This window comes from Vipera ursinii, assembly GCF_947247035.1.
Source record: "Vipera ursinii genome assembly, chromosome: Z".
NCBI lineage: Eukaryota > Metazoa > Chordata > Lepidosauria > Squamata > Viperidae > Vipera > Vipera ursinii.
Window position 1 is genome coordinate 87,809,642 of NC_139517.1, and position 24,425 is coordinate 87,834,066.

General features: G+C 39.2%; 2 protein-coding genes across 4 annotated transcripts in view; one reads left to right on the top strand and one right to left on the bottom strand.

Moving 5' to 3' along the window:
• The window catches only part of CHN2 (chimerin 2), a 161,950-nt gene extending 159,864 nt beyond the window's left edge, over positions 1-2,086 (bottom strand). For both annotated transcript variants that reach the window (XR_014494078.1, XM_083376151.1), the window contains exon 1: positions 1,430-2,086. Coding sequence is in view for 1 of the 2 variants with exons in the window: in XM_083376151.1 (XP_083232277.1) it covers positions 1,430-1,478 (49 nt within the window). In the remaining variant the exon portion in view is untranslated. The remainder of the gene's footprint in view (positions 1-1,429) is intronic.
• A 16,167-nt stretch (positions 2,087-18,253) lies between these two features.
• CPVL (carboxypeptidase vitellogenic like) overlaps positions 18,254-24,425 on the top strand; it is a 46,758-nt gene continuing 40,586 nt past the window's right edge. The window contains exon 1 of one of the 2 annotated variants that reach the window (XM_083378192.1): positions 18,254-18,285. The gene's annotated coding sequence lies outside the window, so the exon portion shown is untranslated. Of the gene's footprint in view, positions 18,286-19,854; positions 19,927-24,425 lie in introns of those variants that run through there. The other variant, XM_083378190.1, reaches the window with a different exon arrangement.

The window sequence follows — 24,425 nt, forward strand, 5'->3', positions numbered from 1 at the left end:
AAACATCAGCAAATATAATAAAATTACGGTCCAGAATTAATCAGACTATGCTCAGGTACTATTTGTATCTTCAAATCTGCAAAAACACATGAGTACAAGCCCTCATGAGTACCATTCTACTCACATATTGAAATTTTTAATTAGCATTACATTTTATGAACGTAAATAAAGGTCTTCTTGCTTTTAACTAATTCAATAAACTAAACTAAACCCCAAACAGTTAAATAAGTCTTTATTAAACAGTAAACAGCTAATGGAATAAAATAAAACAAATTCTTTAAGTCAGGCAACATTTCATATGCATACTATATACAGTATGATGTGCACTCCAAATTCTTTAGCCTGAATATCATAAAGTTAACCAAAATAGTCTTGGTGGTCCACTGTTACCCTTTGAAAAAATATTGGCAACCCTTTCAATGACTTAACTTATCTTTCAGATGTCTTCAAAGATACCCAGAAGTTACAGCAAAGAATGGAAGAACTTTATTAAAATTTATTTTCCTCTGTATTTGAGAATTCTGATATCTTAAAAGTTGTTTGATGCTAGTCACCACCCTGGTGATATAATCAAGAATTGCCTCTCCTGAGCTGTGAGAATGACTCATCTCAGTATAAAATGTGCTATGTGCTTATCCTGTCTAGGTAAGAAACTAAGAGAAGGGGAAATTGGTCTCTTTAATATTCCACTGCTTACATCATGTGTCTCAGCATCTGAACAGGTGTAATCACACACTGAGAATAAACTGCTCAGCTAAGCTCATGTATTTTTGGAGATTGCTGGTTCTGGAATTATCTTGAATAGTAATAAACAGAAACTAATGCATATTTTTGTTTGACCTAAGGTGCATATCATCTGGATATCAGGAATGTTATTTTTTACTTGTGGATTATATACTAATGTAGTGTATATATAATATACTAATATATACTGCTCAAAAAATAAAGGGAACACTTAAACAACACAATGTACTGTATTTAATAGTAGGATGTCTTATCTTGTGTTCCCTTTATTTTTTTGAGCAGTATACTAATGTATATTAGTATATACTAATGTATATAATGAGTTTAAAAAAATCTTTGATTATCAGTGGAGAGAAGGGCCATAAGATTGAAAAATGCTAGATCATTATATTTATTTTCTCTCAACTTAGCATCCAGGGAAAAGATTCCACCTTCCTTTCCTAGAAATAGTTCCCCCTTTTTCCCTGCAAAGGGAAGAAACGCAGCTGCATCCATACCCAGGTGTTGCTACTACAGAAAGAGAAAGGGCAAAAGAGCAACTTAGTGGGACACAGGGAATTACAATCAGGTTCCTCTCTCAAACTCGCTACAAATAAACAGTATTTAAGCCTATGAGGACCAGAAGAGTAAGATAGGAGATAGGTAAACCTTGCCAGCGAAAGAAAAGCAGTTATTGTAAACTCACCCGAGGAAACAGAGGAGCCAGACAAACTAGAGTTGCTGGAAGTGGCCATCCTCTTCCCTTCGGCCTCCTTAGTGACTAGTCCAGGCGGTTCTGCTGCTGTTCGGTTGCCTCCGCCACTCCCGACCCATTTCAAAGTGCGGGAGCCGCGTCGAGCAAAGCTGCAACAGCAAGCGATGCCTGGGCTTTGCTCGCTCCTTGTCCGAATAACGTGCTGTTGTAACTGGTTTGTTTGGGTCCTTTTGAGGCTTAGCAAGGAGGAGAAGCTAGCCAAGGAAAGGTGCCGAGCTGTGTACAGCTCCTTTCTCTCTGCCCGAGAAATAAAAAAGCTTCCCGATGACTAGAGCCGCCCCAGCAGTTTTTTCTCCTCGCCTTTTCCCCTCCCTTCGCCTAAACGGCTAAGCCTTGACAAGCGAAGTAGCTAGCGACTCCACCTCCTCCGCCGCCACCGCCTATGCCTCCCTCACGCACACAAAGGAAGCGGAGAAAAAGATAGGCTGCAGTCCCTGGGACAGAGGAGGGGACAGCCCAGGTTTCAGGCACCGATGGAGTCCTGCGCGAGAAGCGAAAGAGGCGCCGAGAGCGTCCAGCCGGAGCCTGATGCTGTGGCCGCTGCTCTCTCCTCTGGCTGGCATCAGGAGAGCTCCCGCTCCTTCCATGTGCCAAGGCTGGTCCAACATTGGGAAGTGGAGGCAGGTCGCACCGCCTTCTAGGGGTGGGGAGAAGCGGGGAGGCAACAGCGAGAAGGCGGATCCACAGCGGCTGTCTTAGGGCTCGCTCGGTGCCTGTTGCGTTTTCCGGCTCCCCGGTGAAGAACGCCGGGCCAAGTATGCCAGTCTGATTTGGTCTCACCCTCTCCCCGTCACCTTCTCTTAAAACAGGAGAACCTTCTAAGAAATGTGTCGCCTCCCCTTAATCTCAGTTGTCCTAACGCTCGTTTACCAGATCACCTGTTCGAGGTTTCTGTCAATTTCTATGAAACTGGCTCTATGAAGGTGGTGGAAAGCAGATTAAGAACAGCTCCTACAACTATTGGAGCTGTGGCTCACCCTTTCAGTGCTTCTTCATCCGTCCTTCTAGGAGGGTCTTGCACCTCTTTAAATTGGTGTCTGCTAGAGTGATTAATTTCTGGATCAGGGAGGGCCATTTTGTCCTTTGCCTCAAGCTTCTGAGTAATTTGGGCCATCTCCTGAGAGGATTCTGTCCTATAGGTTTTCTTGACACTGACTGACAAGCAATCTTAAAGGAACTTTATTTTTGGAATTCCTGTCATAAGCAAGAACTATTTGATATTATATAACTATTTGATATTATATAATTGATATTATATTAAATACTGGGATCTTTTGGAGGCATTGACGAGGCGAAGGTGAAAATAACAGAACGTTTATTAGGTTGACACAGAAGCAGCTCTAACAGCTGCCTTGACATATATTTATACGGACCGCCGATAAGCAATGACCAATGAAATTTAAGCAATTCTCCCGCCCAAATATACAAGCTTGCAAACTTGCAGACAGGCAATTAATTTTCAGACAACGTAGCCGTTATTCAATTATAACGGCCCATATAATTTGCTTCAATACGTAGCAGTCAACATTGCACTAAGTTATCATATGGCTTGTTTGGTTTTAACTTTGAGTATTCTGCCATGAAAAAAGCTAGGACTCTGTACAACTAGATTTTATTTCTGTACTGTTGGCAGGCAGCACAAGTTAGTTACCCAAATTAATTTAAGTAAGGGTTAAACAAATTTGTAAAACCTTCTCTATAGAATAGATCTTAGACAAGATTTATTATGCCCTCTAATTAGATTAGATATAATATACAAACAGTAAATAGGATAGCAATTAATTTGCAATATATTGCTGAAAATAAATACCCAAATCTTGTTTAAAAAGATATCCAGTCTTAATCTGAGTTAAAAATCTGAAACACATTCAGAAAGGAGAACAATTAAAGTTTTCCATAGTTATCATCTGAGCAATTAACTGAACAAGCAACTATCTTTCTTAAGCAGAAATATATTTTTATTTAAGTTATAATATTTATGAATTGTATCTGTCTATTTGTATCAGCATATGCAATTTCTGTACAAATCTACAAACCCACTTCTCATTTTAGCATATATTTCTTCTTTTTCTTCTAATCAATAAATTGTATCCACAGGTACAGAAGGCAGTTCTTTGAATGCAAGGTAGTCTTGCTTTGGGGAAAGAAAAACAAGGAAGAAATATTATTAAATACTATTAAGATTAAATAATATTAAATACATAAAAGCATACATATAAAAACTATTAAAGCAGTATTGAAGAAATCATATACAATGAACTGAGAGACATAATCAATTACTTCTTGCATCTGAAGCTCCAAAATGTTCAAGTCTTCAGCAATTTACATGCTTCTAGCTATTTGTTTTTTCAAAAGATGTCTAAGAAAATGTGCATGTGATGTCTGCATCAATAATATTACAGAGCACAAAATTGTGCCAAAATTATGACAAAATTGGAACTTGAGTAGTGCAAATATTTTATTTGTGGCATTTATCCAGCCCTAAATATCAGAGATAGAAAGTTCTTTGCCAAGTCACAAGAGTCATGAATTCTGTATATGATGGTTGTTTTAGATAACTTTATTGGCAAACTGCAAAATAAATGTATTTGTGAACAAGATATTCTGTTGGAGTTCTTGATGCTTTAATCCTGGTTTTGTTGTTAATTCTGTTTTTCAGTTTCACCCAAGACATAGAGCTGGGTAGTGCTATTAAGGAGGTCTTTGCTTTAGTTGCTCAAATTAGTAGCAAAAGGCAATAGACAATGGATGAGCAGCTAGTATGCATAGTTGGCCAATATATTACTACTAATCACTAATCACTGAAAAATTCTTTCTGGGGATCTTCCAATAAATAATTGTATAGAGGTATTAAGTATGTTAATGTAGATGATGCTATGCTTTGCAAGAGAAACTGGATTGTGATCCTATGGTTATTAAACTGGTGAACAATGTCATCAACACTCTACATGATGCCGTCCTCAAAGTTCATTCAAAAGGCTCAGCTGATTCAGAATGCAGGCTCAGGCAGTGATGAGAATGGCTTGGCATGTCAATTTAACCCCAATGCTTCATGGGCAGAACTGGTTATTGGTACGGGAGTTTTATTCAGATAATACAGGTAGTCCTCATTTAACACCCCCTTGTTCAGATACCTTCAAACTTTACAACAATGCTGAACAAGTGATAATTACAATCAGTCCTTGTACTTTTGGCCTTAGTCATATGATTGCAATTTATGAACTTTCCTGTTCCCTCTGTGCAGTTGAAGGTAGCTGGGACTACCAGACTACGCAATATAGTTCTGTGCTTCTTTAACATGTAACAGTGTCATTTAATGACAGAGTTTCCAGTTACAATTAGGGTTGCTAATCAAGGGTTAGAGTTAGAGAGATTAAAGAGATTAAATTCAGTGACATGATAATACATGCTCCAAGATTAACATCAGATGAATGATCAAATAAACAATACCCCAATCAAGGAACTGCCAACAATAAACAGCTCAACCAAAGAACCTCCAAGACCATCCCCACCAATACTGACAGGGCAAACTATTAGAATATAAGTGACTTTACTGAATTTATTGGCTCCCACTTTACCACAGGGTAATTTTTAGGCTATTGTATGTATACTGTTTCCACTTCTGTGTATAGTTAGCTTCTTCCAGGAAGTTTCTGCTTCTTTCCAAAACTAAGGTTTTATGGCAAATACTATATCTTTATTAGATTTCTTTGTATTGCTCAGCAGCTCCACATGCTCTTTGGCAGTCAGCAATATATGTTTTCTTTTTAAGCACAACCAATTGATTCAGCTTAGTAGACAGAACCGCTTGATCAGCTGCACGTAGATCTATTGATGGAAAACCATAACAATGCTGATTGATGAGACTCGAATAATAGAAATAATATATTGCCCAGTTGCAGCAGAGAAGAAAGTTTTGAAACACTGATTCTCAACAAGAATGTCACAGCACACTAGAATGGTACAAACATCTTCTAGAGGCATCTTACTCTTCCTTTTTTATAATTACCGGTAAGTAATTATTGATTGATTGACTGACTGACTGACTGATTGATATGATTAGGTGCCAAAAGTTAATGTCAACTCTTAGTGACTACAGCAATGTGATACCTTCATTCTTGCAACTGACTCCAACCATCTTGCTGATGGTGACTTTTCTTTTTATCTTTTTTTTCCTGTTTCCCAGAATTATAGACTTCTCCAGAGAACTAGATTTTATGTTATGTATCTGAAATAAAATAATTTGACCCTGAAATTTATGCTTCTAGAGAGAACTCTAGATTGAGAACTCTCTCTGTCTCTCCAAATGAAAATTGACACAATTATGGTTAATGCATTTTTAAAAAAATCTAAGGTGAGTTTATTGACAAACTAGCCTTCAACTAAAAATGTTACAATTTTGAAAGCTGCCACTGGTATAACGTAAAACTGTCTGCCAAGTAACAAAAGCCAGGACATTTATTCCATAAGTAACTATAATTTGATTGCCAATGAGGCATTGTGGTAGTCATTGGATAAGAGGTAACATGACATGTCCTAAGGTTCATAATAGATAGGTAAAGGTAAAGGTTCCCCCACACATGCGTGCTAGTCGTTTCCAACTATAAGGGCCGGTGCTCATCTCCGTTTCAAAGCCGAAGAGCCAGCACTTGTCCGAGGACGTCTCGATGGTCATGTGGCCGGCATGACTAGACGCCAAAGGCGCACGGAATGCTGTTACCTTCCCACTGTAGTAACAGAGTGAGCGCCTGTTACTCGTCCCAGCTTCTGCCAACCTAGCAGTTCAAAAGCACGTAAAAATGCAAGTAGAAAAATAGGGACTATTTTTCTACTTGCATTTTTCCGTGCTTTTGAACTGCTAGGTTGGCAGAAGCTGGGACGAGTAACAGGCGCTCACTCTGTTATGCGGCACTCGGGATTTGACCCACCAAACTGCTGATCTTCTGATCGACAAGCTCAGCATCCTAACCCACTGAGCCACTGCGTCCCTTTCATAATAGATACATTTGCCAATAAGAAAGGAGAGGATGAAGCAACAGACTACAATAGAAATATAAGTGAAAAAAAGAAAAATGTTCTTTCACAATAAGCAAGATTAAGGACTAAGCACTAAAAATATATTCTTGTTCAGGCAGTTATTTAGCAATGGAATTAACTTGGCATAGTGATGAATTAATTCTACTCCAGAAAGTATCACTTATGGTGGTAGATTAACCAATGAAACATTAAGCTGAAGAAACATTTCTCACGTTTTGCTGAGAAACCTCAATATTATTTTGAGAAGATTTAAAGTCTAGAAAATAGCATAGCTTGAAGTTAACTAAAATAGATCAGTGCTCAAGAAGGCAGATATTTTGTAGCAATCTTCCTGCTTGCAATGAAATATAAACTTAAAGAGTCAAGATTCATTCACGTTTTTATTTATTTATATGCATGCTACATACTCAAACTAGTACAATTCACCTTACAATTCTGAAGTAGCAAAAACATCAATGATCCCAATAAACAACAATTGTCATAGCACTTTGGGTTGGACAAACCAACTCCTCCCAACATTCAATGCTAAGCAGTAGATATATCATACTTCAAAAAGTTATGCGAGAAATAATCTACTACCTTTCTAAGGTAGGAAGCATTCATACTTCACAGTTTAAGCTAGGCCAAAGTGATTTTCCAGTGCCCCTCCCCTTGCGTGTATTCAGAATGTAGATTTTGGCATGGAGAATATTATCTCAAAAGCCAGAGCCAAAAAGGGCTGTATAGGCAATTGAATTGAGTCCACAAGCAAATTGGCTGTCAATGAAACCCATCAAAATTGATGTCATTTTGTTGTGTTTGCTTATACCAGATAGGATGCAGATGGCTGTTCTCTTCCAGCTATAATTGTGTTCTGTCTCTTTGCCCTGTCTCCCAAGGTTATTCCCACATATCATCACAGATACCGTAGATACCTTCCAACCTCTATTTGAAGATATTTAATTTTCATGCCATAGCAAGATCCACCATCTGAAAGTTTATTCTCATATTGAGTCTGGATCTCCTTCTTTGTGATTTTAACCTACCTGTTTTCTGAACGTCTTCCAATTTATCACTGTCATTTTTTTTGAACTATGCTGCCTAGACCTGGACATAATACTCCATATGGAGCATGGTAGAGTTCAGCAGGACAATTACTTTCTGTGATCCAGACACTATGTTCTTATTAGTCTTCTTCAACATAGTATTTATCTTTTTTACAGCCTTATCACAGTGCTAGTTGATGTTTAACTTGTGGTTGGCAAGGTTACACAGAACATTTTCATAAGCCCCATTATGTACATGTCTTATCTTTTTTCTTCTCAGAGGCAGAACTTTACATTTCTCCCTGATAAATTCTATTATTTTAGCTCATTACTCAAGTTTGTCTAATTTTTTAAAATTCTTTTATTTCAGTCAAAATTGGAAGACCTCTCTTCAAGGTCTTGCAAAGGTGGCCATATTCTTTTCTTTATAGAAAGTTCTTCACTTAATAGTATCCTCTGTTTGAAGAGCAATTCAGTCCAGGCACAGTTTAAATAAATATAAAGAGATATTTCAGAGTCCCCATTAAAAGTTAGTCCTGGACGGAAGACTATGCAGTTATATAAAGTCTTTCCCACTATGATGAACCACATATCAATTTAAACTGCACTTATGTTTTCTAAAGTTAGCATCAATGTATATAAAGTAACAAGTGTAAATGTAGTGAAAATTTGCATCAATCTTTGTCTTTTTAAAAAAGCGCTTGACAGTACAAAAATATCCTTCACATTAATCTTGTTTCAAGTCTTTCATAAATTACAAAGATGGAGAGGAAGGCTAACAAGGCAGCCAGTGAATAGAGAATGTTGTGATAATGTGAAACAAGACAGGCAATGGGAACCAAGGAAAACCTCAGGTAAGGCATATGAAAAGCTGGAGACCTGGTAAACAATGAGTTGGGAAACCAGCAGTGAGCAAGGTGGAGGGTAAATATAGCTAGAGAAAGCAGACTAAGGGCTGGGATTGGGAAGAGACACAGGGCATTGCATGTTGTTGTTGTTAGTTGCAAAGTCATGTCCGACCCATCGCGACCCTATGGACAACGTTCCTCCAGGCCTTCCTGTCCTCTACCATCTTCTAGAGTCCATCTAGGCTCACACCTACTGCTTCAGTGACTCCATCCAGCCACCTCATTCTCTGTCGTCCCCTTCTTCTATTGCCCTCAATCTTTCCCAGCATTAGGCTCTTCTCCAGTGAGTCATACCACATAAAATTGTTGTGCTTCTATTTATTTACTGGCATGCCCTCTTTTTATATAACTACATTGACAGTTTTCATAGTGGAAGGTGGTACTGAACCTAAATCCATATCTTACCCCCTATACCACAGGTCTGCAACCCGCGGCTCCGGAGCCGCATGTGGCTCTTTCAGCCGCCTCCTGCGGCTCCCAGTCCTCTGCCATGTGCAGTCCAAAAAAAAAAGTGGGACTAAAAAAGTTCAACCAATCAATTCAAATATGCAGGGTAGGTGCATATCTCGTCTTGGCTCCACTCTTCAGTCAAACCCTGTTCTGCACATGTGCACATGTACGCACATGTGCACACATTTTTTTGCGGCTCCCAGTTTTTCCTTTTGTGAGGGAACCGGTTCCGAGTGGCTCTTTCACTGTTTCAGGTTCCTGACCCCTGCCCTATACCATAATGCAGTGATGTTCTCTTCTTTCATTTGGAAACCAAAATTATGTTCCGTCTCAATTATTAATTAAATCAGGGATAGACACCATGATGCCCTTCAGATATTTTTAACAACTAAAGCAACTTCAATAAACATGTTCATTTGTCAGGAACTATAGAAGTTGTTGTCCAAGATAACTTTAAAAAGCTGTTTTGCTTATCTCGGATAAAACTCAGTTTTCCCAATCAGATACTCTTCAGGTATCTGGAGTTGAACTCTTTAATTTTTTTCTCATCATGAATAGGTAGTTCATAGCTAAATTAATATCATAACATATATTTTTTTCAATCTGTATAAAGGAAACATGACTAATTTTGTCTTCTGTGCCTAGATTGTCCAGACAGATCTATTCTGTCCTATCAAACTGAAAAGCTAAATGAACTTTTACAAAAACAAGGGTAGCGAAAGAATTAAATATCTATTCAATGTGGGGAAAGCATTGTGCTTAGGAATACAGAATGCTTGGAGCTGCCAGAATACATTTTATATTATAAGAATGGATTGTCATGGGACAGCAGATTTTATTTATAGTGATTTGCCTATGTTTATCTTTCACTTTGCATTAAGGGCAGAAGCTTCTTAGAAAAATTCACCAGAGGGTATTTCAAAAATATATACCTAGGATTTGGAGTCATGAGTATTAATATTACCATCCATTATAAATGTAATCTGCCATATGATATCCTACTAACTGAACAATTTTCTGGCTAGCTGCAACTTCTATACATAATCTAGCTGAAGCTTTACAGTCTAACTTTATACAAAGGAAATATATACTTTTCTGTTAATTTAGATCAGGGGTGTCAAACTCAATTTCATTGAGGGCCGCATCAGCATTGCGGTTGCCCTCAGGGGCCGGGTGGGTGTGGCCAAGTGGGTGGGCGTGGCTAGACTGTGTATGGCCTACTGGGTGGGCATGGCCAGCTCTACATTGTTCGCATCAAGGGTGCCTATGGGGGCCTGGGCAGAAGTGGGACTGTTAAGTTCGGGCAGATGAATGACACAGTGAGGTTTCGCAGTAAGAATGTTTATTAACACGCATATGTCAACTGTCAACTGTCAGTTTAACTCCAGCTTATATACTCCCGAACGTTTGAAGTGTATCCAATCCCCAGCCCGGAATTTCCCGCCGTTTAAACATTAACCAATAATTGCAACCGGGCTTCCCGCTTAACAGAGACCTTTTACTAATAACTACTGACACAACACCCCTTCCCCCCCCAGATGATGTTATTTGTTAATGTAATCTCTCAAATATTTTGGTGGTTTGTGAACCCTTGATGGATATCTGTTGGACTTGCAACTTACAGCAGTGTCTATAGGCTGACTAATTGTCATGGGCCTAGAGGTTTGGGTCGCTGGCTCTGATGATTCTCTATTAGCTAATTGTTGTTGTTGTTGTTGTTGTTGTTGTTGTTGCTGTACAGGAACTGCTGGTCTTTCCATCGGGAACAACTCCCAATCAATTTGACTGTGTTGTGAAGTTGCTACAGCTAACCTGGGTTGAGTTTCCACTTCCCCCCCATTAGCTGTTGAATCAGAATGGTTATGCCAGGATGAAGTGTCACCCCTGTGTTCACTTTGACCCGCATTGACTGACACCCTTTCAGGAACTCTTTTCCTTAATTGGTCAATATGCCTTTTAATCACTCTATTCCCTTCCCCCTCAATGGTGTAAGACAACGGCCCTATTATGTCAGTTACTACCCCAGGAACCCATTTGTCCCCCAGTCCATAGTTCCTGGCCCATACTAAGTCTCCAACATTGAGGGACCTGGTTGGAATGTCAGGTTCAGCATTTGTGGGACGTCTGTCAGGGTGTAACCTGTCCAATTTAGTGGTTAGCCTTCTGCCCCACCTCATTTCCGCAGGGCTTTTACCAGTAGCCGTGCATGGGGTTGTGTGCTGAGTCAGTAAGAAGTTTGCAAGTCTTTGGTGCCAGTCGCCACGGATGATTCGCTTCAGGGCGTCTTTTGTGATTCTGACGTTGCGTTCAGCCAAGCCATTGGTGGAAGGGTGGAAGGGTGCCGATGTCGCGTGCCTAATCGAGTTGGCCTTGAGGAAATCCTGAAATTCAGTAGAGGTGAATTGGGGCCCATTATCAGATACAATCACATCAGGTAACCCATGGGTGGCAAAGAGGCCCCTCAAAACCTGAATTGTTTTAGTAGATGACATAGAGGTAACAGGCACAACCTCCAACCACCAGGAGAAACTGTCCACCACAACTAAGAAGGTTAAGCCTTGAAATGGCCCCGCAAAATCAATGTGTATACGAGACCATGGGTTTCTGGCCATCTCCCACTTATGAGTATGCGCATGTGCCTGTTCAGGTCTAGAGCGCTGACACTGATAACACCCAGATACGCACTCTTCTATTGCCTTGTCTAACCCAGGCCACCACAAGTGACTTCTAGCTAATGCCTTCATGCGGACAATCCCCGGGTGACCCTCATGTAATTCTGCTATTACAGTATTCCTATGCTGTTCAGGGATAACAACTCTGTTACCCCACAAGATGCACCCCAAATAAGATGATAATTCATCTTTCCTACTAAAATATGGAGTGAAGTTAGGGTCCGGATTCATACTTGGCCATCCACCTTGTACCCAGGTTGTAATCCTATTGAGGATACGGTCTTTTTTAGTGGCTTCAGCAATGTCTCTAGCTGTTAAAGGGCAGTCAGGTATTTCATGTAGTGACAAAACTTGTCCTACTGGCGCAGGGTCATCCTCGGTGTTGGCTAAAGGTAGTCTGCTAAGGGCATCCTCATGACCCATTTCCTTGCCGGGTCTATGTTTCAAAGAGAAAGAATATGCGGAGAGGAAAATTGATCACCTCAGCATCCTAGGAGACATTATCTGGGGTGTCTGTTTATCAGTGGTAAACAGTCCCAGTAATGGTTTGTGGTCAGTGAATATGGTAAAGTTCCTACCATAAAGGTAATCATGGAACTTTTTAACTCCTGCCACAATGGCTAATGCTTCTCTGTCAATTTGTGCATAATTCCGTTCAGCTTTGGTAAGCGTCCGGGAATAATATGCAATTGGCTTTTGATGGCCCTGATTATCCATGTGGCTGATGACAGCCCCAACCCCATAAGGTGAAGCATCACATGCTAAATAGATTGGTTTGTTTTCTATAAAATGTGTAATTGTGGAATGGCTGGAAAGAATATCTTTTAGGGTTTGAAAGCTGATTCTATGTTTTTCTTGCCACTGCCAAGGGGTTTTCCTGTCTAACAGTCTGTGTAATGGTTCAGCGATGGCAGCTTTATGTGGCAAAAATGCGTGATAAAAGTTGACTAACCCTAAAAAGGCTTGTAATTCAGCCTTGTTTTTAGGTTCAGGGGCTAATTTAATTGCTTTAATTTTTTTCAGCTGTAGGGTGTATTCCCATTTTATCTATTCTAAACCCTAAGAATTCAGTGGATTTAACTCCAATACAGCATTTTTCCTTTTTTAATTTGAGTCCTGCCTCCCTAAATTTCCCCAGTACCTGTTCCAGACGATCAGCTAAAATTTCTTCAGTTTTTCCAGCTATCAGGACATCATCAAAGTAAGGGCATACACCAGGTATGCCCTTTAAGGTCCTCTCCATCACCTCCTGGAAGATGCCTGGAGCTGCTGCAATGCCAAATTGCAATCTGTGGACTTGGAATTCCCCCTTGTGGGTAACAATAGTTTGAGCTTCAGCAGCTTCCCTGGAAACAGTGAGTTGCAAATACGCCTGCGCCAAGTCGAGCTTGGCAAAGATGGTGCCGTCCTGGATCGTCACGAGGACCTGTTTCACTGTTGGGACCGGGTAAGCGTGCTTTTTCATTCCTAAGTTCAGGGTGGCTTTGTAATCAGCACAAATCCTCACATCCCCATTAGGTTTTAGGGGTGTGACGATTGGTGTTTCCCACAAGCCACCCTCAACCGGTTCTAATACGCCTTGGCCTACAAGCTTATCGAGCTTGGCCTCGATTTTTTGTTTTAGGGCAAAAGGCACCCGTCGGGCCTTAAGCCTAATGGGTTTTACTGCCGGGTCCAAATTAAAATTAATAGGGGGCCCTTTGTATTTACCTAAAGACCTGTCAAATACGTCTGCGAACTCATCGCAGACAGATTTGAGGGTCTTATTATTAATAGTATTTATTCCCCCGACCCAGATTCCCAGGGCTGGGAACCAGTTAAGACCAATTAAACTAGTTCTCTGGCCTTCTGTGACTAATAAGTCTAAGAAGCCCTTAAACCCCTTATAATTAACCTTAATGGTGACTTTCCCCTTAATGTTTATTGGGGTTTTTTGAAAATCCGCTAATTGAATTTTAGTTGAACTGAGTGGAATTTTTCGGCCACTTTTAAATTCAATGTGCTTAAGGGTTTCACTAGAAATTATTGATACTGAGGCCCCAGAATCAACTTCCATTTCGCAGGGAATTCCTTGCAAATAGACTACAATTTTCAATTTTGGCCTCAGAATATGGTTTATTTTTGACTTCCCTATGTGGTTGACTCGCGCCACCTCCCCACGGTTGGGGTAACGTGCCAAAGGTCTGGGGGTCTCAATGCCACTATAGTAGGGGGTTACCTTACCTTCGGCCCAAACGTCAATTTCGTGAAGGCGATTGTCACGGGGACGACTACGGCAAATGGCCTGAATGTGGCCCGTCTTTCCGCACATCCTGCATTTTGCAGAGCGGAATCTACATGTTGCTCTGGGGTGGTTGCCCCCGCAGCTTCCACATATGGTGTCTAAGTTGCGCGGTCTGGTCGAGTTGTCTCTTTGTTGTCTTTGCGGTGCTGTCGTTTGATATCAGCGAATCAGTTCTGGTCCTTCGTTGTGAAGGGGTCTTGCCGACATTTTCCCAAATCTTCTGGTGACTTCTGCTATGTCAGCCTCCCATTGTTGGTCCGCCTCCCCACTGTCCACATGGCTTTCTAGATTTATTTCGGCTGAAGCGGCCATGCTATTGCGGGGGGGGTGTCTCGACTTTCAGTAGATTCGTAGGTTAGCAATTCGTTGAGGACTTCTTGTAGATCACCGGTGGGCTTAGCAATAATACGATTTTGTAAATGTTCATCTCGCAAGCCCAGCACCACTCTATCTCAAATTCTGATTTCAAGATTATCATATTTACAGCGCAAAGCTGCTTCTCTGACCGCTGCAACGAATTTCGTGATTGACTCGCCCGGTCTCTGATTGCGCTTTTCAAAAATACGCCTCCAAAACAGTTCTGATCTTTTTGGCGTAAAATGTACTTTTAATTTGGCCAACAAGTCAGCGTACGAGACGCTAGATACCGGCATTGGTTGGCAGAGTCCAACGGCAACCCGGTACACGGGTGTGCCACTTATGGTCAATAAGGCAGCAGCCTTCTTCCAGTCATCGGTAATGCCATTGACAAGCAAGAAGCCTTCGACCTGTCCGACATATTCTTCCCAATCCTCTGGGTAGTTTGGATCAAACTCTTTCAAAGAGCCGACTTGCGCCATTCGGAGAATTTGTTGATTCCGCCGCGGCCGCCAACGGTTGACTGCGTTTTAAATTTTACCGCCTTACGCGCAGCTGATTATCGCCGCTCCTTCACTAGTCCGCCGTCTATCCCACCTTCGTCGCCACTTGTTAAGTTCGGGCAGACGAATGACACAGTGAGGTTTCGCAGTAAGAATGTTTATTAACACGCATATGTCAACTGTCAACTGTCAGTTTAACTCCAGCTTATATACTCCCGAACGTTTGAAGTGTATCCAATCCCCAGCCCGGAATTTCCCACCGTTTAAACATTAACCAATAATTGCAACCGGGCTTCCCGCTTAACAGAGACCTTTTACTAATAACTACTGACACAACAGGGACAGAGCTGAGGGTCTCTGGCAGGAGGAGAGTCTCTGGGCCAGGGCCAAGGCAGTGGGGGCTGTTCCCTCACTGTTTCCAGGATGGCTTCGCGGGCCATATGAAACCACTTCACGGGCCAGATCTGGCCCCCGGGCCTTGTGTTTGACATGTCTGATTTAGATAATCCTTGGAGACCATCACTAATTTACCTATCTTCTAAGTAGCTTATTAAGCTGTGGAATACAGATGTGTGGCTGCTGCTATAATGTTTGGAAATAGATGTGGGAACTGTACGTCTGTTGTATACATTTTGATTGGAGAATAATGTGATGGAAATTCTACTGCATAATAGCCTTGGTTTTAACTATGAAACCTGTGGAAATTATATTTATCTCTTTTTCCCTGAGGATCTGGCAAGAAGGAAAGACTTTGTGAATATAGTAATTTCATTATGAAATATATCCAACAACTGGAGATATTGCCTTTGGAAAATCAAAAGGACTATTTGCTGCATTGAATAATCTCTTAACAGATAAAAGAGATTCATATCATTTAATAAATAACACAAAATTACACAACAGTCTTCCTGTTACAAAATGAAATAAATGTCTTCAAATAAAGGATTTCATATTTTAGAATGTATCAACCTTAACTCTTCTTTTAAAAATATTGTTTGAAAAACATAACTTAAAACACCGTTCAGATACAAGGATTAGAGTTGTACAATTTTGTGGATTCCAGCCCAAGACTACTAGCAGATTTTGACTGATCATTTGGATTTTTTTCTAGCAGGTTGCCTGTGCTATTAGTAATTGCCTAATGTAGAAAAAAATGTGTATAAGGGGAAGCAAATATTTTTTGCTAGGTATTAAGCACTACTTTTCTGCAGTTCATGTACCTGGTCAGAAAAAAAAAAATCGCTATTCATATTCCTACTTGGCAAGGAAGTCATTTCCTTATCTACATTATTTATATATTATAATATTTTAAACTTAATTTGTTCAATAAATTATACCTATCCCACTAAACCAAAAATGCATCAAATTATGTCTTAGGCCTAACCAATGTTTGTATTCAAACAACAGTCTAAATGTTGTTGTCATGGTAGCCCTTCTATCTTGTCTTTTTGTTATTACAGTTTAAAATTTGTTTTAATTGATTATGTTGATTTTTTTATTTTTGCTTTAAATATGTACATTGCTCAGGGTCATATACAAGTGAAATGGGCAGCTATATAAATTCAATAAATCAATAATGATAGTTTTCCAGAAAAAGTATTTGAGATAGCAGTAAAAACTCAGCCCCAGATTGCCATTTCCCTTCCTCTTTTGTAAATGTCCCAACAATCTTTGAGGTTATTGTATTATTTTTTTAGTTTGATTTTGAAGATAACAACAAAAAGCTTTCACTAAAATGCTGGCTAAGGGTATCTTTCATTCCCTTTGTTTTCAAAATAAAGAGAAAAACAAATATGGAATAAATTTTCCTGCAAGATTAATGGCTATTGAACCATAAACTAACTCCTAGGCCAGTTTCATAAATACTCCACCATAGCTGAAGTGCCAACTTGAGAACAAAGCATAATTATTATGGTTGACAATATGGCTTAACAAGTTATTCCAGTGTTAGTTTATTGATAATGGGGCATTTACACAACATGCCAAACTTGGTGAATAGGTTATTTGTGGCTTGGTGAATTATTTTAATCCAAACTGTCTGGCTAGTTCACATTTCAATATTACATGAACTCAAACAACAGAACAAGATAAAATAAGGCTCATCTGGGTCTTTTTTTTCTGTTCTTTGGATTATATGATTTAACCATAGCTTCATTCATTAATGTACTGAACCCTAACTAAATGAACAGTGTATAGCTGTTTGCCTGGGATGTTGAACCATGGCTCAGTTTTATTATTTGCATATCACACTAACTATACCAGCTTGCTTATCACACTACACTACCAACTAAAAAGCACAAGAGTGCATAGGATTATAGCATGACTATAATCTTCCATTTGCTTGGCTAATGAATCAGAAGCAGGAACAAACTCTCAGATGCATGGCAACATTTAAAAAATATCATGGTTATATTGGGATATAAAGATAATTATCTCCAGATTTAGGCCAAGATCATTTTAATGTAGCAAGCCTCACCCTATTCAGTGCTATTCAAGACTTACCATATCCAGTGAACTATGCCAGATGAATAAAAGAATCTCATTGGAGTTATTTCTTTTTGGCTAGTTTTTTTCTAACTCCCCAAAATTTGTGGTGGCAATAACAATCACATTTCAGTCCCTGCATTATCTCCACACCTGTTCAAGTATGTGTGCAAAAAATAACCAACATAAGGCAAAACAAAACTGAAACCCATTCTTTATTTAGCAGAAACTGTACTGAGGGAGTCACCCTGCCTCAATATATAGCCAGACCCTCTGGTAGCAACCAATCGGATTGAACCCATGTTTGCTGCCCAAAGTTGACCAATTGCAGGACTGGAGATGTCCTGTCTGAGTTGCTGGAGAACCGTTAGTTCTCCAGCAACGCACGCGGTGATATTCCAAAAGCCCAGTACATAACAATCAATATCTTAGCAAAGCTGAAATTATGTTCCAGAGGGGTTTTTTTGAGTTCTAAAAATGATAATGAATATGAAAAGATAGGAAAAACAATTAGAAGGTAAATGAATAACAGGAAGCAAGGACTTGTTTAAGCTGAAAGGAGAGAAAACTCTCAAGCGAATAAGAAAATTGCTGACTTACACATGGAAAAGTACCAGGAGTAAAATATTGATCTGAGAAAGAAAAGTGATCTATAGAATAGTTGCAGTTCAATAGCCTTAAGAAAAATTATATAGCACTTTTCTAGATAATCAACAACTTGTTATACTTAATGAATAACTGCATATACATGACATTGTTATTCATTTTAAACTGGCTACATATGTTTGTTATACTTAACAAAGCAAGAATTATTGTCACAATCTAAGAACATTCCAAGCTGCACCTATTATACAGAAAGTAATTTTATCATTTTTGAATGAATATGCTTACAGTGTAATACAGACCATATTTGTCTGAAAGAATCTAGAGACCACTAGATGGCACCAAAAAGTGTACAGAAAATTAATTCTTCCATTTAGTGTATGTGCAGTTAGGGAAAATAAGATAGAATAACTTTCATACCATGCACTTAGAATCTGGGTTCAGCGAAGCTTAATTACAGGAAGGTAGGTATAGTTTCATGCTGTTTAAATGGTGTTCGTGATGTGTGTGTATTTGTTTATTTGTTCAATTTCTATAGCCACCATCTCAATCTACGACTCTGGGAGCTTAGAGTACTGTACAAAAATTGAATTTCTTGATATTTACTTCCTGGCCCAAATTGTACATAACGTTAGATAAAACAATGGTAGACTACTTCAGGGATTGGATATATTCTATTATTGTTACATATAGTGCAAATAGTTATTTTGGAGCTTGCAAGGTGTGGTGTTAGATGGTGATAAGAGACATTCAGTCTGTATTCATTTATAGTTTTTCATGATAGTGCTACAGACTTAAGTTGTAACAATCTGGAAGTTTGCTAGATAGCTATAATAATAATAATAATATTTTTTGGCTAACTTTGCTGCTATCTAGTGGCCCTTTAAGATTTTTTATCCAGTCTGTGGATAACAATCTCCCAATCCAATTTACATTATAATGTCAGCATAACAAAATGAGAAAAGACTTTGATGTGCGTCATCATGCTCTCCAAAATAAAAGTAAGATTTTTTTTAAAAAAACAGGGTAACTTTGAAATGACAATTTTAAAAGATTTTTAAAAAAATTCCTTGCATGTTGGGATCAGTCTTAGAACAGTCACTAAACAGTGCAGTTATTAAGTAAGGTCTACCTGTATATTACTGCAAAGGTGCTATAATCTTCAGTCTTAAAATTCAAGACAAGTGATAACAAACGTACTTTATGTACTTTCCTGATATTTTTTTTTAGTTTTGAGATAGCATAGGATATAACCAGTGCTTTTTTTGTAAAAGAAAAAGGTGCCGGAACTCACACATGTCAAACAACCCGCCTTGCCTACCCTACAAGGTTCCATCCAAAAAAGGTGCCGGAACTCCGTTCTGAGCATTCTATGAGAAAAAAAGCCCTGGATATAACCCTGAAAGAATGACAGAGTAAGGTAAACATAAACAGTATTTAGGGTTCTTCTGGTTATCATAATCCATTTCAGTTTCAGAATACAAGTAGTTCTTGATTTACAACAACTGAGCCCCATTTTACAACCTTTCTTGCCACAGCTGATAACTGAACCATTGCAATTGTTAAGTTAGTAATACAGTTGTTAAGTGGAACAGGTTTCCCGACTGACTTTGCTTGTCATAAGGTTGCAAAAAGTGGTCAATGACACAAAAATCCCTTGCTGTGGGAAAGTCTGGTCACTCTGATAGCCAAAGGGGAACTTAGGCTTGGGGCTTTATGATCCGATAGGAGGGGATAAAATCTACTTTAACTCCCAGAATTCCTCAGCCAGGCTTTAATTTTGGTTTAGTTTTGCTGTTCCAGATCTGAGCAGCAAAAATCCAAATCAGGTTACAATTTTCTGTACAGCTTGCTATCTTCTGATGGCAACTCAGATCTAGTGATCCCTGCACAAAAACGACACGAATTATTAACGAGAAGTTGAAGATTTGAAACCTATTTCGGCGTCGGGAAGCCAGTTTCACTTTAAGGGAGGGCGTACGCCACGGCTTAAAAAATGGGCAGGCTGATTGTTTTCCGCCCGCCTTTCCTTTCAGCGGTGGAGCTATGATAGGTTAAAGGAGCTGCTGTTAGCTTTTTCCAGAATTTCAGATCATTTGAAGCTGGTGAGTGAAGTCGATAGATTAGTACATTAGAATTATAGCAATGAGTTCAGACTCTTGTAAATTAGGGCAGCCAGCTGTTATGGGAGAACAACCGGGATGGAATAATACCCGGGAAGGGAGGGAACGGTAGACTCTGCTTGGATTGCAGATGCTGATTGGATCCGCTCCACTTCTGCTAACTTGCCCAGATCTATACCGAACGGCTAGGGAAAACCTGATGCAAGATATGCGGAATTATCGTGGTTAATTTATAAAAGGAACGCTGCTCCGGTTTACCTAGGTCTTCCAATCTGATTGGAAAGGCGTTCCCAAGTTAGCAATTACTTTCGCAGATTTGGGTTTAATTATGGAATAACGAGGGGAAAACCCCCCAGCTTTGTAACTCTTTTTTCTTTCTTTCTTCCTGTGGGGAAAACCCTGAGAGGGCCCTAAAAGAGGCCCGGACCAAATAAGAGAAAACATTCGATTTATTCAGAATAAATGTATTCGACATTGACCACGATGAGCATATTATTCTACTCAGATTCTATTGAGATGAGTGAGGATTTCCAAATAAATACTGTAGTTTGCAATAAATTTAGGAGTGGCTATGCTTTAATGGCCTTTGTGGCAAGATTTGCAGAAGTTATGTAAGATTGAAAGGCCTCCTTGTATAGCTGGTTTATTAAATACTAGCTTAAATTGATCGACCTATTTTAATAAGTAAAGAAAAATAAATATACAAAGTAGTAATTTTTCTCCTTCACAAGAAATACAATTTTACTGATTACTTCTCTTAAAATACAATAAATTATCTCTCTCCTATGCCATTTCTTATCTATAAACAAAAACAGCAAAAGTCCATTAAGAGTTATCTAAGATAACATTTATTTTTAGCCCAAATAAACCAACTTTTTATTTCTTCCTTTTACTTATAACAGTCTTGATTTTTCAAATTATTTATTATATTTTTATCTTGCCTTTGTTACTTTATAAGTAACTCAGTATAGTGTATATATATCTAATACTCCTTGCTCCTTTTATTTTCCACAAAAATCCTGTGAGGTAGATTGGGCTGAGAGAAAATGATTGGCCCCAAATCATCCAGCAGCTTTCATGCCTAAAGCTTGATAGAACTTGCAATGTCCTTCAATATGTCCAGTGTTAAAATATTTTGCTTAAATTTGTCTTTTAGTAAGTTGAGTTTGTGTGTTCTCCATAGCTTTTAATTCCTTCTAGTTTCCTCTAGTTTCCAATTTATAAAGTCTTACCTTAGTTTTTTTTAAAATAATTCAAAAGAAAAGTATTTTCCATAGGAAAGATTTTTATAATTAATTCCAAAATCTTATTTCAAATTTATCTAATGGTTTGTCTCTTTGTAACTCTCTAAAATCAGAGTTTGATTTAACCTTTTGCTGTTTATTAAAAAAATTATTTCTAAACTTGTAGTTAAAACTTTGTTTCCTAAGGATTGTAGGAAACTCACCAGGTGCTGTAAACATATGTATCCAAAGATTCTTAATAGCTGAAAAGCAGTTAACAAGCAATTTCTGAAAGTGATTAGAAAAGGAAGCAAATTCAGTTTCCTTAAAACTGCTTATCAGGTTTTGGACATTAGGCTATTTGAGCAATAGGCATTTCCAGAGGTCTTAACCTGCCAGAGACTGTGGTCTCCTTACAAAGAGCAGTTATTTGGAGCATTTGTGGCTGATCTCAAGTACTTTTCCTTGTCTGTTCTTGCTCAAGTGTATGCACCATTTCAAAATCCCTTTAGATGAAAACAATTCTGTTTTTATATGTGCATTTCAGAGCCTTCTATAACATTTTACTCAATTTTTTGTTACAAACAGAATGGATTGCTATATATTGAAAGAAATGTCTGTATTGGGTCAACTTTCTGATTTTAAAGTGAGAACTGTTATGTTAAACTGATTCTCATGAAAGTAATATACAAATAGTCCTTGACTTACAACAGTTCATTTAGTGACCATTCAAAGTTAAAACGGGACTGAAAGAAGTGACTTATGACAGTTTTTCACACAATCATTATAGCATCCCTCTGGTCATGTGATCAAAATTCAGATGCTTGGCAACTGACTCATATTTATGATAGTTATTGTGTCCTGGGGTCATGTGGTCAACTTTTGCAGTTACCTGATAAGCAAAGTCAATGAAGCCAAATTCACTTAACAACCATGTTACTAACTTAACTGCAGCGATTCATTTAACAACTGTGGTAAGAAGGTTCATAAAATGGAGCAAAATTCACTTAACAGTGGGAATGAGAATTTTGGACTCAATTGTGATTGTAAGTTGAGGACTATCTGTATTTAGAGGTTAAAGATATTAAATATATTTGGAAGTTCAAATAAAAAGCTTCTACCCAAAATAAAGTTGACTGGCTTTTGGTGATGAGGGAAGTTTTCAACTTGATGACTGGGGTTTCCTAATAAAAGAAAATTTAAGAGGGAGACTATAAGGAGTGAAAAGCAGGGGTAGGAAGCAGGTACTATAAACTTTTGTTCCATGAAAAAGAATATGAAGTTCTTTAGAATGTTCCCCCAAAATTAGATGGATTGGTTTGAATTGGAAAAAATGCAGAGGAGTGCTTTAGAATATTGCCTGGCTGGGTAAATATAGAATTCATATACAATTCTAAACTACGCTATAGTTTATGTGGTTCGGGCAAAGTCAGTTGTGACTTATTAAAATTTTTACACCATGGTTTAATATGTAGTGTTAAGGACATATGTAATTTTGGGATAAAGCCTCTAAGGGATGATATTGAATCAGGAATAAGAAAAAATCAAAATGTTGCCATAATGGCATTCTTGCAAAAAAAGAACATTTCTTTGCCCTGCCATCATAATTAGTAAGGCTTAAACCTTCCTGTTTAGCTACAATTATCAAATACTTGGGCTTAAAGATACTTTTAGAAACCAAAAGATGCTTAATCAGGAACAAAAATGGATAGATAGTGAAAAAGAGAAAAAATAGAGGGGAAGGGAAAGCAACAGTGTATGGGAAGAGGAGAATAGAATAGAGCTGGAAGGGACCTTGGAGGCCTTCTAGTCCATCCTCCTGCTCAAGCAGAAAAACCTATACCAGTGATGGCGAACCTTTTAGAGACCTAGTGCCCAGACTGCAACCCAAAACCCACTTATTTATCACTGGGTGCCAGGTGGGCGTGGCCTACTCAGTGGGTGTGGCTGTGGCGGTCATGGAACATTGGGTGGGTGTGGCCAAGGTGGGTGTGGTCACCTCAGTGTCGCTCGTGGGGAGGGACACCTCTTCTTGGTTGCAGTCCCTCAAATACTGGAATACTGCTATCATGTCTCCTCTATTTCTTTTCTTTAGAATAGCCAAACCCAAGTCCTGCAGCTGTTCTTCATATGTTTTAGGCTCTAGGCCATGATGTGTCGCGACATATCGCGACTTTTTTCCATTCCTGGCAATAGGGTGGGCACGGTTTTGCCATGACGCATCCTACCTGCAGGCTGGCAGTTTGAAACCCTTGCTCTGGACCTTTGATCATCTTAGTTGTTCTTCTCTGAATTTGACTATGAGGATAGATGACCATACGTATTGTTCAAACTATTATAAGGTTTCCTGCCATTGATTGATTAAATCACAACTGAAGTAGCATGATTACAAAATGCAAAAACCTGTTTGACAAGGAAAAAAACCTGTTTTGACAAGCCTTGGTGGAGCAGTGGGCTAATGCCTCCTTAAGTAACACCAGCTGCCTGCAATTAGTGCAGGTTCGCATCCCACCAGGCTCAAGGTTGACTCAGCCTTCCATCCTTCCGAGGTAGGTAAAATGAGGACCCAGATTGTTGGGGGCAATAATTTGACTTTGTAATAATGCCGCTTGGGGGGGGCGAAAGCCCTAATAAGCAGGCATATACATAGAATGAAGGCTATTGCTAAGCACATTGATTTGTGCTTAGATTGTAAGCCACCCTGAGTCTTCGGAGAAGGGCGGGATATAAATGGGATTAAAAAAAATAAAAATAAAAATAAAAATGCTGGATAGATATCAGCCACTAGGGGGAGTACCACTGATTTACCATATGATCAGAACTTACACTTCTTTCCATGATAGTTTTTATATATTAGCCAAAGGTTCATTCAGTTTATTTGGGTAGCCCTATGCTTCACTGCCCCTTCATGGATTACTGCCTTGTCGTGGCGAAGGGGCTTGCGTAATTCAATGAAGCTATGAGCTATGCCGTGCAGGGCCACCCAAGACGGAAAGGTCATAGCAGAGAGTTCTGACAAAACGTGATCCACTGGAGAAGGAAATGGCAGCCCACTCCAGTATCTTTGCCATGAAAACCCTATGGACAGTACCAAAAGGCAAAACGATATGACGCTGGAAGATGAGCCCCTCAGGTCGGAAGGCGTCCAATATGCTACTGGGGAAGAGCAGAGGGCTAGTACTAGTAGCACCAGAAAGAATGAAGCGACTGGGCCAAAGCCGAAAGGACGCTCAGCTGTGGATGTGTCTGGTGGTGAAA